This window comes from Petaurus breviceps, unplaced genomic scaffold (assembly GCF_028583685.1).
Source record: "Petaurus breviceps papuanus isolate PSGF00001 unplaced genomic scaffold, PetGlider_PUasm1.0 90925, whole genome shotgun sequence".
Lineage (NCBI taxonomy): Eukaryota > Metazoa > Chordata > Mammalia > Diprotodontia > Petauridae > Petaurus > Petaurus breviceps.
Window position 1 is genome coordinate 7528298 of NW_027187380.1, and position 14205 is coordinate 7542502.

Genomic DNA, 14205 nt, shown 5'->3' on the forward strand with positions numbered 1-14205 from the left:
TCTGTCTGTCTGTCTGTCTGTCTGTCTGTCTGTCTGTCTGTCTGTCTATCTGTCCATTTGTCTATCATCTACCTATCCATATATCTATCTTTCATCTATGTATCTCTGTGTATTCATCTATCTATCTATCTATCTATCTATCTATCTATCTATCTATCTATCTATCTATGTATATCTATCTATCTCATTGAGACTATCATTTCTTTGTCAAGCATTGGGAAGTATTCTTCATTTTTGGTCCTCTGGCTCAAATTGCGGTTGATTATTTTGTTGACCAGAGTTCTTAAGCTCTTCAACGTTGTTCATTTATACAAGGTCATTATTACAGAAATTGTTCTTCTGGTACTTCACTGTGACCCAGTTTATACAAGTCTTCCCAGTTTTCTCTGAGGTCATCCCTTTCATTATTTTTTTTAGCACACTATTTTCCCCATTACAATTTTAATAATTTGTTTAGTCATTGATGGGAAATTAAAATCTTAATTTCCAGTCCATTGCCACCATAAAAAAGGCTACTATAAATATTTTTGTACATATGAGTCCTTTTCCTTTTTCTTTGATCTCTTTGGAGTAGTACCCCTGACTTTGACATGGGATAATAGTCCCTAAACTTCTAAGTCACTGAATTTTCTTGGTTCCTTAAACTCAGAGATGTGTCTCACAAACTCTTTCTTCTACAATCATTGCTAGTATCTCTGGATGACTGAGTCTAGCACTCATCCCCCCTTTCTTTTTTTTTTCCCCTTGCTGCCACCAAACACTGTGGAACATAAATGGGTTATCTTTTTTTTAGATTTCATTTTATTTATTTATTTTTTTGAAAGCAATTGGGGTTAAGTAACTTGCTCAAGGTTACAAGGCCAGGTTAGATTTTATTTTAAAGGAAGAAAAGGAGTATGCTGAAATAAACTACTCTCCTCTGAACAAGTAGTTCCCACTTTGACTAAATTACTATTTTAGTTCAAGTTCCCTGGGTTTAAGATAACCCTTGAACTAGCAAGCTCCAACTTTCTACCTCCAAAATGAAAATAGCAATTTTCTTTTCAGAATCTCCCTTCACCACCATTTGGGATTAGACTACCTGGTTCCTCTGGATTGAAATTATTTTCCCATTTACAATCCTAATTTCATTTACAACCAGTCAAGGAGTCTATTTTCAGACTTTCAATGTCTTACTCCCATTTTTAGTCACCAAGCAACTAATTCTTCTCTTTCCAAGGAGGAGATTTCATAAAATATATTATTACAGTTGCATCTTAACTCAACAAAGAAGAAATGAACATGACACCCATTTGCCACCAATAGTCACAAGAAACACTCCTCCCCTTTTTCTAACAGGTACCAACTAGGCCACCTTAGACCTGGAGTCAGGATGACTCATATCCAACTCAGACATTTTCTCTTAGCTGTGTGATCTTGGGCAAGTACCTTAACCTTTTTTTCTGTCTCAGTTTTCTCAGCTGTAAAATGGGGACAGTATAGTACCTGTCTCCCAGGTTGCTGTGAGGATCAAATAGTATAATGTTTGTCAAGGGCTTAGCACATAGCAGGTGCATAATAAATGCTTATTTCCTTTCCTTCCGCCCGCCCCCCCCCCCTTTTCCTAAGGCACAGCTTCCTGAATCATCCAGTTGTAGAACCCAGAGTGATCATCTTGATGTGCTTAGAGACAGTTCTGCCTCTTACTGCCTTTGGAAGGGTCCTCTGTTCTTCCTCCTGCCCCCAAGGCTTTGTGGTGTTCAGACTTGTAGAATTTGGAGACCTTAGACCTGACTCTGCAACTAACTTTGACTTTTCTATCTTAAGGGAATGACTTATTTCTTGATAATAAGATAAGATCTCTGACCTTCTGTTTTCCAAAATATAAAACGAGATGGTTGGACTAGAAGAACTTTGAGGTCCCTTTCAGCTCTGACAGTATTCTAGGAAAAAAGAATAAGCCCAGTTAGATGTAGCGAACACTTACTGTGTCCCAATCAGTCAATCAACAAGTATTTATATACGGTTTGCTACCTGAACAACATTTTGGGACAATATTCACTAAGGTAATTGCCCTCCAGAAGTTTATAGTCTAGCTGGGGAGACGTGTCAATTCACGGAACAATTCAGTACCAAGCAATTTGGTCCTAACTACAAACACAAGAGAATGAAGAGAACAATGAGGTCTCTATTAATCCCTGAAGGCTTCTGTGGCAGACAATGCAAAAGAACAAAGAATAATGAACCTAAATAGCTTGTGAACCAGAAACGATTTATAAATATCAGTTATTCTTATTATAAGCTCCTTGGATGTGTTGGGGGAGGGGGCGGAAAGGGCAGGAGTTGTGTAATATTTCTTCTTGGTATCTTCCCTCAGTCAATCCCCTTCAGTCAGTTGGAGGTTAATAAACATTTCTTAAATTGAATTGACTAACGGTCTCAATTCTCTGCTCCCCTTTGGCTAGGGGACTTCTAGCACGGCCTCCTACCCCTTCCCTCCCCACTCTTCATCCCCTTTCCCAAGGGTGTGCTGAGCTGGTACTCCTTCGAAGACTAGGAGATGGGGAAAAGGGATGGGGTGGTGGTGGTGGTGAAAGGGGACCACAAGAAAGCATTTCCCTTCTCTGGGCTTCGGTTTCCTCCTCTCTAAAATAAGGTTGGATAAGATGGACTAGGGAGAGCTGGTAGCAGCCCCAAGGTGATAAGAACCAGCTCCCTTCCTACCCCCCCCCTCCAAAACCCTCAAAAAACCCCCAAACCCTCTTCTTTTCCAGTTGGCGTCTAAAGGAGAAGGGAGGGAGTCCGAGGCTTACTCCTCCCCCCACCCGCGCGCAGCCCCACCCCCTCCATCCGTCCCCACCCTCCTGGAAGCCGTGGGGTGGGGGGCGGGAAAAAGACTGCGGGGCGTCCTGCGCTTTGCACCCAGCAGTAGGCGATCACAGATCAGAGCCCTGGTAGGAGAGGCGAGAATGGGACCGCAGGAGCTCTGCTTGGCTCTGCTGGCACTGGGGGCGCTGGCGGCCAGAGTTCAGGGTAAGTGACACCGGACGGGCCGCGGATTCCGAGGCTATCCCCGGGTTTGGGCGACCCCAGCTCCCTGGTCGGAAAGTTTGTGCGGTCCGCAGGAGCTGAAGGAGTCCGGGCGGGACTTGTGCCCGTTCAGGCTTCGGACCTGAGTGATCTTTTCTCGGGTCTTGTTCCCTGTGTGCTGTTCCTACCTCACACCTCTACCCCCAATAGCCTGGCGTTGGGTGCCCGTCCTCGGTTCAGGGATTTCTGACTCTGCGGTTCATTTTGGGATGTGTGGATCTTTGCGTATTGTCTTCTTATTTCGGGTTTGTACTAGAAGCAGCTCGGCTCTCCTGTGATTCTTCCTCTCTGTCTCTCTCTCTCTGTCTCTGTCTCTCTCTCTGTCTCTGTCTCTCTCTCTCATTGTGGCTATGATATGGGTGTTGGTAAGACTTTGCCTTCCCAGGTGTTAGTGGATGCCGCGGGCTTGCTGCTCTGATGCTCGGGCAGAAAGCTACTTAGAGCTACAGAACAGGGCTGAGGTTGAGATTTTTTCATCGAGGTCTGGGTTGGGAGCAGTGACCCTGGTACAAATAGGAGACCAGGACAGGTGCTGAGAATGGGAATAGGACTTTTATTAGCCTCTAGAACTCTTTTCTTAGCCCAGTCCTTCTGTCCCTAAATCTTGCTGCTGTAGATCTCAGGCCACCCGCCTTTGGGCCACAAGCAGACAGTTCTATTTATGTCCCCATCTGGGAGGTGAGCAGGGACCACTCTCGGGGCTTCTTACTTTTCTCCTCCTGATCCACCCTGGATGAAATAGAGTCTGACTGATGAGTCCATAGGAACACACACATCTGAGTTCCTGATAGGTCATGGACATCTTTTGAGGTGAGTAGGAAGCTGGAGTGTTGGAGAGGGCTTCAGGCTCTACTTTCTGGGACTTTTCTTATTAGAGAGGCTGAAAATACTGGTGTAGGCCAAACCCAGAGCTATCTGAGTATTGTTCTTTCCAGGTTTTATTTTTATTTATTATGTGACTTACATGCTCAGGGGAACCACAAAATTGAGTAATTTAATCAGCCAACAAGAATCTACCACGTGCAAAGTGTGAGCACATCATTAGACACTGTGGGGAGATAGGTAAGGAGTTTAACAGCATAGTAGGGGATAAAACAAAGGTAGATAACTGTAACACACAATATTAGAGCTCATATATATTAAGGGAGTTAAAACACAAAGTGCTGTGTGAGGACAGAGAGTAGGTATTATTACCCAAGAAGGAATCATTGCCCAAGAAGAAGGTGCTCCAGAAGACTGTTTGGAGGAGGCATTTGAGTTGTATTGTTGGGGCCATAAATAATCATAGGGGACATTTACTTAGATATTTTAGGGTTTGCAAAGCACTTTATTATTTATAAATGTAAAATAGAATATATAATTATTATACACATTTATGATTTATCAATTATTGATAAATGCCATTCCCTTTCCCACCTCTACTGCCCACCATATTACTATCCCATAAAAATCAGGTGGCTAAATAGGGAATCTCAAAATTAATATGTCCAAAACAACTCATTTTCTTTTCAAATTCAGTCCTTTCCAAACTTTTCTGTTTCTGTTGAAGATATCACCAGTCTTCTGGTCATCCAGGTTTACTAAATATCTTGAATAGGTCCCCTTCTACTTATACTGCTAACAGCCTAGTTTATTATCTCTCCACTGGTCTATTGCAAAAGTCAATCTAATTGGTTAACCTGTCTCATGTATCTTCCCACTCCAGTTCATTGTCCCTACAGCTGCTAAGGTGATATTCCTGAGGTTTAGGCATGACAATGTCACTCCAGTACTCAGTAAACTCCCCTGGGCTTCCTACTACCTCCAGATCAACTATATAGTCCTTTGGCATTTAAAGTTCTTCACATCCTGTTGCCTCCCCCTTTCCATTCTATACCCCTCACATTCTACACCCCCTACACCCTTTACAATCCAATTATACAGTCCTATTTACTCTTTCTCACACCTAATATTTCATCTTCAGTTTCTATACCTTTAGACTGACTCTTCTCCAAGCCTCAAACCCTCTCCCTTCTCAGATTGCCCTCTCAGAATCCCTGACTTCCTTCACTACCAACTCTAGAACCACATCAATAGGTGTTCTTTCCTGGTCCCTACAGATGATGGAACTTTTACTTCGAAAGTTCCCTTTTCCACTTTCTCTGTGTGTATCTTGCATTTACCTATGTATGTACTTGGCGTCTTTCCCACTAGAATGTAAGTTCCTTGAGAGCAGAAGCTGTTTTTGTCTTACTTTGTATCTGTCTTTCTTGATTATTCAATGCCTAGCCCTGTGAGTGTTTAATAAATACTTGACTAACTGACTTTACTGCCTTGGCATTATCTTGCCATCTGATTTTCCCTCACCCAAAACTTCTATCAGTTGCCAAATCCTATTATTTTTACCTTCACAATGTCTCTCACTTCTGTTCATTTTTCTCTAATCCCAGGGCCATGATCCTAGGTCCCTATCACCTCTTGCTTGGATTATTGCAATAGCCTCCTAATTATTGCTCCTGTCTCCTCTCTTCCCTCTTAATTTTATCCTCTACACAGCTGCCACAGTGATATTCCCCAAATGTAAGACTGGCCATATCTCCACCCTACTCAGTAAATTTCAGATGACTTCCTATTGCCTCTAAGGTCAAATATAAACTCCTTTGTTTAGTTTTGGAAGCCCATAATAACCTGTCCCCAGTTTAACTTTCCAGTCTTAGTATTCAATCCCACATGCTACAGTCCAGCCAAATTTTCTGTTTCCTACATTTGACACTTTATTTTCCATCTCCTGACCTGTTCCTCATGCTTGAAACACACTCCCATGTTACCACTACCTCTTAGAATCTCTTGCTCCCTTCAAAAGTCTGTATAAATGACGTTGCCACTTAAAACCTTTCCTGATACTTACTCAGCTCCTAATGCCTTTACCCTGCAAATTTTACCTTCTTTTTATTATACATACGTACATATCTTGCATACACACATGCACATACACACATATATGTGTGTATGTATATTTGTATGTGTATATATTTGTGTATATATATTTGTATGTGCATATATATATTTGTGTGTGTGTATGTGTGTGTGTGTGTGTGTGTGTGTGTGTGTGTATAAAATGACTAAGTCTTCCTATCTCACCCAGACTGGAAATGTAGGTGCTATTCACATGCCGGGTCTCATTCCAATCAACATGAGAATTATGATTACAATTATTCCTTCCACATTGTGACTTTCCCCATTGCAGTTTAAATATATAACGTGTCAGCATAAGAAATTAAATGGGAATTTTCTGGGAGTTTTGTAGAAGCTGTAGATGACACGAGAAAGCCAGCAGATGACACAGAAAAAGTTTATAAATTCAGAAATGCATAAAATATATGTATGATATTGTATAATATCAACATATTTTATCTTTTAATACCATAATAATTCAGACTTCTTCTCTGATATGAAAGAAGGGCCAATTTTTTTTCCACAGACTTTCCAGATCATGGGGCACTATGCCCCTGACCCCCAAGATATGGAAGATATGACTGTAACTCCATTTCAGGTCTAGTCCAATTTGCCCCTTTTTAGGCAATCTGATGCCTCAGTCCCTTCCTAGGAGCTCACTATATTAATGCTGAGAACTTAGTGTAGACACCCACTGGCTCAGCCTGCGACAGCTTAGAAATGCCAACTCAAGAGATCCATTAGCTTCAATCTCTCCAGTAATACAGATTCTAGGAGTCTGCTACCACATACTTATGTACATGTAATCTCCCTCAGGAAACTATAAGATCCTTGAGGGCAAAGATTGTTTTATTTTTGTATCTACATGGCCAATATAGTGCCTGGAAACTAGTTGGCACTTAATGATTTTTCATTGCTTGATTTCTAGGCAAGCCTAAATCTTGGGCATGTGAAGCTAAGAGCTCTGTTTGAGGTAAAATCAGCTGTTGAAGGATCCCTTTCTCATGAGCAGTGAGTGAGTTGAGAAATTCAGAGAGGCTTCTTTGGTGATCCCTTTTTGTGAATTTTTTTGAGAATCCCGGTAGAATACATATAGGCCTTATGGAAGGAGTTGCAAAGAGTGTGCTAGGCCATTTCTATTCTGTTCCTGGATCCTTAGCCTGTCAGAGGCTTAGCTAAGTCAGTTACTAACATACCACTTATTGGAAGGCATTGGGGTAAATGTCTCCAATTATAGAATAGATTGTCTGTGTGCTCAATGTTGGGACCTGGTAATCTAAGTCAAGTTGATCTTAGATTGAGGAGTAGCCATTTCTCTGCCTCCAGGGTAGATCTAGGCTGAGGAGAGTTCCTTAGAATATATCTAAAAAAAAAAAAAAAGATTATCTCCAGTAGATGTAGGCTTAGGTCCAGTTATGTGATGGTAAATGTTGAACAATGCACTCTGAAAAAAAAAATGTACGGGTGGCCAGGTGGTGCAGTGAGTAAGAGCGCCGGCCCCAGAGTCAAGAGACCTGGGTTCAATTCTTGCCTCAGATACTTAACACCCACACAAAATAACTGGCCGTGTAACCTTGAGCAAATTACTTAAACCCAATTGCTTTTAAAAAAAATGTACATTGCACTTTTAAATATAACCTACATCAGTAACATTTTCTCCACCACCTTCTTAAGTCTAGACAATCAACAATAAATCACACCCAATTTATAGCATTTGCTAATTTCCGAGGTACAAATGTTCCCACTGAAAATATAACAATAGCTTCCATACACCACTGGTTAGGTAGGTCCTGGTAGGCCACCCTAGGCCTGAGTGATCCTTGGACTTGGGATTTGTTATGGTCCCTACTCAGGTCAACCAAACAATAACTCAAACTGTACTAGTAAAACCCAGAACTGTTCTGATCTCTCTGGAATCCTGGGGACAAGAGGGGATTTAGGTCTGGCTTTGGTCTCCTAGAGATCCTATCACCTTGTAGATCAAAGAGATCTGTTCATATCTGGGGGATAGGAAAGCAAAGGGGATGGGAAAGGGATGAGATACTTAAGTTGCATAGAGAAGGAAGGATGAGGGTCGGATAGACCCTGTTAGAATGATAGAGGTCTGGGGAGATAAGGAGATATGGGAAGAAAAATTTCATAAGTTTTGTACCACATATGTAAAATGGAAGTTTTTCATAATTCAACAACTATTTTATAATGTATAATTATTAGCACTGTGGTTATAATCAGGGTGCAGTTAGGTGATGCAGTTGATAGCGTGACTGACCTGAAGTCAGGAAGACTCACCTTCCTGAGTTCAAATGTGGTCTCAGATACTTACTCTGGCTGTGTGACCCTGGTCAAGTCACTTCATCATGTTTGTCTCAGTTTCCTCATCTGTAAAATGAGCTGAAGGAAGAAATGGCAAACCACTCTAGTATCTCTGCCAAGAAAATCCCAAATGGGGTCACAAAGAGTTGAACACAACTGAAATGTCTAAACCACAAAACAATGAAAAGAGCTCACATTTCTGTAGTGAGCATTAAATCTCTTGAGAATCATAAGTAGACTGAGAGATTAAAAAGCACTTAGGGGCCATTAAATCTAATTCTCTCTGTTTGCAGTCAAGAAAACTGAGCTCCAGAGTGACTTGTCCAATATCATGTAAAGCAATAAATGGCAGACCTAGGACTCATACCTATGTCCCCTGGCTTCAAATTCAGCAAGGTTCAAATTCTGGCTCTCCTGTTTACTAGTCATGTGACCTTGGACAAGTCATTTAACTTCCCCGGGCCTTGAATGCCTCATCTGTAAAACAAGGGTAATAGACTAGATGACCTCTAAGCTTCAAAGAGAGAGGTAGGGCAAGTACTATGCTGTTATTCTTGATTGTTGTTTGGTCGTTTAGGTTATGTTTTTCGTTTCTTATAGCACGGTGATATTCTATTGCATTCATGTGCTACAATTTGTTTATCCATTCCCTAGTTGATGGATATCTTTGCTTCCAGTTTTTTGCTACCACAAAAGGTGCTGATATAAATATTTTGGCATATATGGAACCTTGCTTTTTTTTAGTAACTTCCTTGGGGCATATGCCAGCAATGGAATCACTGGGTCATAGGATCTGGATATTTTAGCCACTTCCATAACTCCAAATTGCTTTTCAGAATGGTTGTATTAATCCACCTATCTACCAATAATACTAATGCTGCATTGGGCCTGTCTTTCTATTCCCATCTTTGGTTATCTTTGCCGGTTTACTGGATGTGAAGCAAAACCTCAGAGTTAGACAATACACTTTTTAAAGGATCTTGCAAATCAATGGAAAAATAAGTTTATATTTGCTGTTACCTGATTTACATGGATTTTTTTTTCATGAGCCTTGCTTGTTCTTGTGAAACAGAGGAGCATCTCTGCTTGGTTATCAGCTCTAGACACCCTAGGGAGAGGCAACGCATCCTAAATATGTCAGAGAGTATTTCCTCAATGAAGATGGCGTCTAGATTAGAACTGCGGGCTTTCCAGGCACCAAGCATTGGTATAATTCCTGAGGTTACTATGAAGGTCATCACCTCTCCCTCCTGGGGGTGTGACAGGCAAGGGAGGGGTAGTCTTTCTCTGCTCCAGCCTGTGAGAAGGGAAGGTCCCTGGGGACAGATGTCAAAGAAAAGTGTGAGGGAATGAGTAGAAGAGGGAGTCTGACCATGCCTTTGGGCTTTTCCAGATGAAATACCCTCCTTCCCAACCCCTCACCCCATCCAGGGCCTCCAGTTATCACCTATCCTCAGCTGTGCTTATCCTCTTGCCCTTGTTTTTAGGAAAAGCCAGGAAGAGCACCCACAAGAACCACAACTCATGAATCAGCAGACAGATAATTATCAAGGGGAAAGAGAGTGGACAGTTTCTGGGATAAGCCATTCAAACCTCCCTTCTGCCCACAGAGCTGGTGTGGTTTTTCATCCCATCTTCCTTCTTTTGAAATTTAGCCAGATCCTTCACTGAGCAGATGGCTGCAGTGGAGGTCAAGACGCCAGGGAAAAAGAAGGTGGACGAGGAATGACACAGTTGGACCTCTCCTAACTTTATCGTGCCAGCCAAGTTTATGTTTCAGATTCCCAAGTGAAATTTTGAAAAGCCTACCTCTTTTCTCCATTGTAGTTCTAGAAATGTTCTCATTCTACTCCCCACCCTCAACTACTTTTTAATTTAAAAGAATAATTTTTTTTAGGCAGAGTTAAGTAACTTGCTCAGGGGTTCAAAGCTAGTAAGTGTCTGAGGCTGGATTTGACCTCAGGTCCTAACACATCCTGGAGCAAGTAGTCCCCGAGAGTATAAGGTATAGTGGAAAGAATACTGAAATATCTGGATTTGAAAATGAGTTTAGCTACTTAACACTTGCATGCCTTTGGTCAAACCACTTAACCCAAGGGTAGAGAATACAAGTTGGATTCAGTCAAAGGGCCATACTTGAGGACCTAGAGGGCCTCATGTAACCTTGAGACCGCAACTTAACCCTTTTCGGTTTTCCCATCTGTAAAATGATGCATTGAATTAAATAATCTTAAAAGTTTCTTCAAGTTCTAAACCCTGTGATCTATTATTAGATATTAAATGCCATGAAGTCAGGGACCATGTCTGATTTAAAATTTGCCTCTTCTCAGCACCTATCACAGCACTCTGCACACAGTAGGACCTTAACAAACATTGATTAGTGAATTGTTACGTCATGTAGAACAGAGGTGTCAAACCTCAGGAGGTCAAACCAAGTTAAAATGTAATTGGGAAATGTTTAGCAAAATAAATAAAATACAAAAACACAGATAATGTTTATTTGTAGTACATAAAGTCAATATATATCCCCTAGGGACCTACCACTTAGTACAATATGCATGGTAGGTCACCTAGGTGGTAAAGTAGATAAAGTGCTGGCCCTGGTAATCAGGAGGATCTGAGTTCAAATCCGGCCTCATACACCTACTGTCTGACCCTGGGCAAGTCACTTAACCCTGTTTGCCTTGGTTTCTTCATCTGTAAAGTGAGTTGTAGAAGGATATGGCAAAACCACTCCAGTATCTTTGCCAAGAAAATCCCAAATGAGGTCAGGAAGAGTCAGACACAACTGAACAACAATAAAAAGTAGAACATAGTATAGAAGGTAGAGAGGGCCCTGGATTAGAGTCAGAGCACCTTGGTTCTAATCTTGATTCTACTACTTTCTGTCTGTGTGGCATTGGGAGTTTAATCTTTTGACCTTCCTGGGCTTCAGTTACCGAATCCACAAAATGAGGAGGTTGCTTGGTCTCCTGGGTTCCTTTCAGCTATAAATCTATGATCTACCTGGTGCTATCCTAGCCACTCGAAATGGGGAGTCTGTCTCTCTGCTACCCATGATTGAATTCATTTATCTTATTTCAAGATCTATTTTGCTTTTTTAATTTTTGCTTTTTTGAGGGGCAGTTGGGGTTAAGTGACTTGCCCAAGGTCACATGGTAAATGTGTGTGTGTGTGTGTTAAGTGTCTGAGGTCGGATTTGAACTCAGGTCCTCCGGACTCCAGGGCCAGTGCTCTATTCACTGTGTCACCTAGCCACCCCATGAGAGGGTTTGATTTGGGGATCAATATTCTTTTTTTTTTTTTGTTTTTTAGAGGGCAGTTGGGGTTAAGCAACTTGCCCAAGGTCACACGGCTAGTAAGTGGTGTGTCAAGTGTCTGAGGTCAAGATCGATTTTGTGCATAGGAAGGAAAATATTGACCATCAAGGTGACCAGTCCATTGGAATGATCAGCTGAAACCATCTAGACTAGGTAGTTTGGGCTTTTACTTGGCAAAAGAGAAGTGGCTATACTAGACCCCTTTTGAGGTCCACCTTTGGTATCCTAATATTCCCAGTTGGGTTGATACATTTGGGCTATTAACAAGCTGTTTAATAGGTTTTCAAGTGCCAAAGAGCTACAGATTATTGAAGATAGACTCACATGCTCTCTCTTCCTGGGAACAATTAGGAGTTAGTGGTGAAAGGCAATGAGTCACATTCTTTTGGGCCAGATGTTTCTAAGGAAGGAAAAAAAAATTATGATATTTTGAGACTCTAAAGTTTCTAAAAAAAAAAATAAATAAATTTTGGCTCTGAGAACCTCATTTTCAAGTGAATGCCTGGATGAAAAGGGAGGCAGAATGGATTGCTTCTGAAAACATTGCCATGCACAACATAGATGTGAAATCAGGTCAGGAGGTGAAATAGCTACAGAAATGAAAAGTTGGGTTTGGAAGGAGGTCATTAGAAGGACAAGGCTGGGTTAGGGGAAACCCTGGAAGAACTGCCCAGGACTTGGTGCTGACTGAGATATTGTTTTGTAGCTATATCAGTGACTTTGTTCACTGAAGACTTTCTCCTATGGAAATCTGAATGGATCCAGTCAAGGTGGAAAAGCTACTACTAGTCTTACCAGTTTTCAAAGAACTGGTCATAACCAGTCCTTCAAAGGACTTCAGCCACACCAGCTCACATATATCCTTGGCAAAGATAGGAGGGTCTGTGATCTGCATAGTCAGAGGGAGGAAATAGTGGGTCTTTAGAAAAGTTAAGGTATTTACTGGAACCTAACATGGTACAATGGATAGAATCAGGAAGATATCTCTTCCTGAGTTCAGGTCTGACCTCAGACTAGCTGTGTGACCCTGGGCAAGTCACTTAGCCCTGTTTGCCTCCATTTCCTCAGCTGTAAAAAGAAGTGGAGAAAGAAATAGCAAACCACTCCAGTGTCTCTCTCTTCCAAGAAAACCTCAAATGGTGTCATAAAGAGTCAGACATGACTAGATGGCAGCGACAACATTTGAATGATCAGAATTTCCTAAAAACATTGAGCTGTGCTGAAACATGTAAATAACTCAGGCAGTAATGTGGGACAAATATTGATGACACTTCCTAGCACTTTAGGGAAGGTTGGAATTCATAGCATTCTAAGGCATTGGGGAGAAGTAACCACAATTCTGCAGAATCATAATCAGGCCAGGGCAACAAGGACTTTGCAGCAAGAAACTAACATTTAGAGGGCAGAGACAGCACCATCCCAAGGCTTGCTTGTGCCTCCTCAAAGCTGGGAAGAATTGTTCTTGTTATTAACTTTTCACAGTCACTTTCACCAGAGTGGAGCTAGAAGAGATATTAAAAACTCTCTAATCTAGACTTCTCATTTTACGGAGGAGGAAACTGAGGCCTAGATAAGACTTATATAGGTGGGAAGTAGAAAAGCCAGGATTCAAACCTATGTCCTCTGACCAACTCCCACTACCCACAATCCCACTGAATTTATCCTATAGCACTATATTACCTTGTTTCTTTTCTTTTTTTTTCATTTAATTTTTATTTTACTTTTTCTCAAGTACACATAAACAAAAAATTTTAACATTCTTTTTTTTAATATCCATATTCTCTCCTTCCTTCCCCTTCTCCTTCCTTGAGAAGGCAAACAATTTGATATAGATTATACATGTGCAGTCATGTAAAACATTTCCCTTTTAGCCATGTTCATTGTCTTATTTCTTAAAAAAAAGAATAGAAAAGAAAAATGAAAGAAATTAAAAGTGATAAGGACTATGACAATTTCTGGTCATACGGAACATAGTAGACTCTGTATAGAAACTTATTCTCTTTCCCCAGAATTTTGTGAGCTAAAGTACTCCTCCCTGGTCACCACTTACTGTTGTATGTTATTTCTCCCTTTAGAAAGTAAGCACCAAGCAGGCAGGGATAGTCTTTGAGGTTTTTATTTATAACCCTGGCACTTAATACAGTGTCACGTAGTAAGTTCTTAATGCATACTCATTCATTCATTTCTAATAAACTGTTCCTTGTGACAATTTTTTAAAATGTTTTTTTTTTATTTTATTTTGGAGGGGAGAAGGCAGGGCATTTGGGGTTAAGTGACTTGCCCAAGGTCACATGGCTAGTAAATGTTTAGTTTCTGAGGACAGATTTAAACTCAGGTCCTTCTGACTCCAGGGCCGGTGTTCTATTCACTGTGCCACCTAGCCTCCCCACTGTAACAATTTTTAAAAGATAAAAAATAGTTTAGCAAAACCAACTAGCCCGTCCATGCTTTCTGACAATATATGCTTTATAATTCCATGCCCATGCCTGCCCCCTTCTCCAAAGAAGTGAAGAATCTGTCAGGGTTAATTATAGTTATTGTTGTTACTTGGCATTCAGTTTTATTTGTT

General features: G+C 41.1%; 1 protein-coding gene across 1 annotated transcript in view; it reads left to right on the forward strand.

Annotated features, from left to right (window-relative positions):
• The first annotated feature begins 2865 nt into the window (after nt 1–2865).
• The window catches only part of ITGB3 (integrin subunit beta 3), an 81408-nt gene continuing 70068 nt past the window's right edge, over nt 2866–14205 (forward strand). The window contains exon 1 of the mRNA XM_069076213.1: nt 2866–3012. Coding sequence (XP_068932314.1) covers nt 2949–3012 — 64 coding nt within the window. The 5' untranslated portion in view covers nt 2866–2948. The remainder of the gene's footprint in view (nt 3013–14205) is intronic.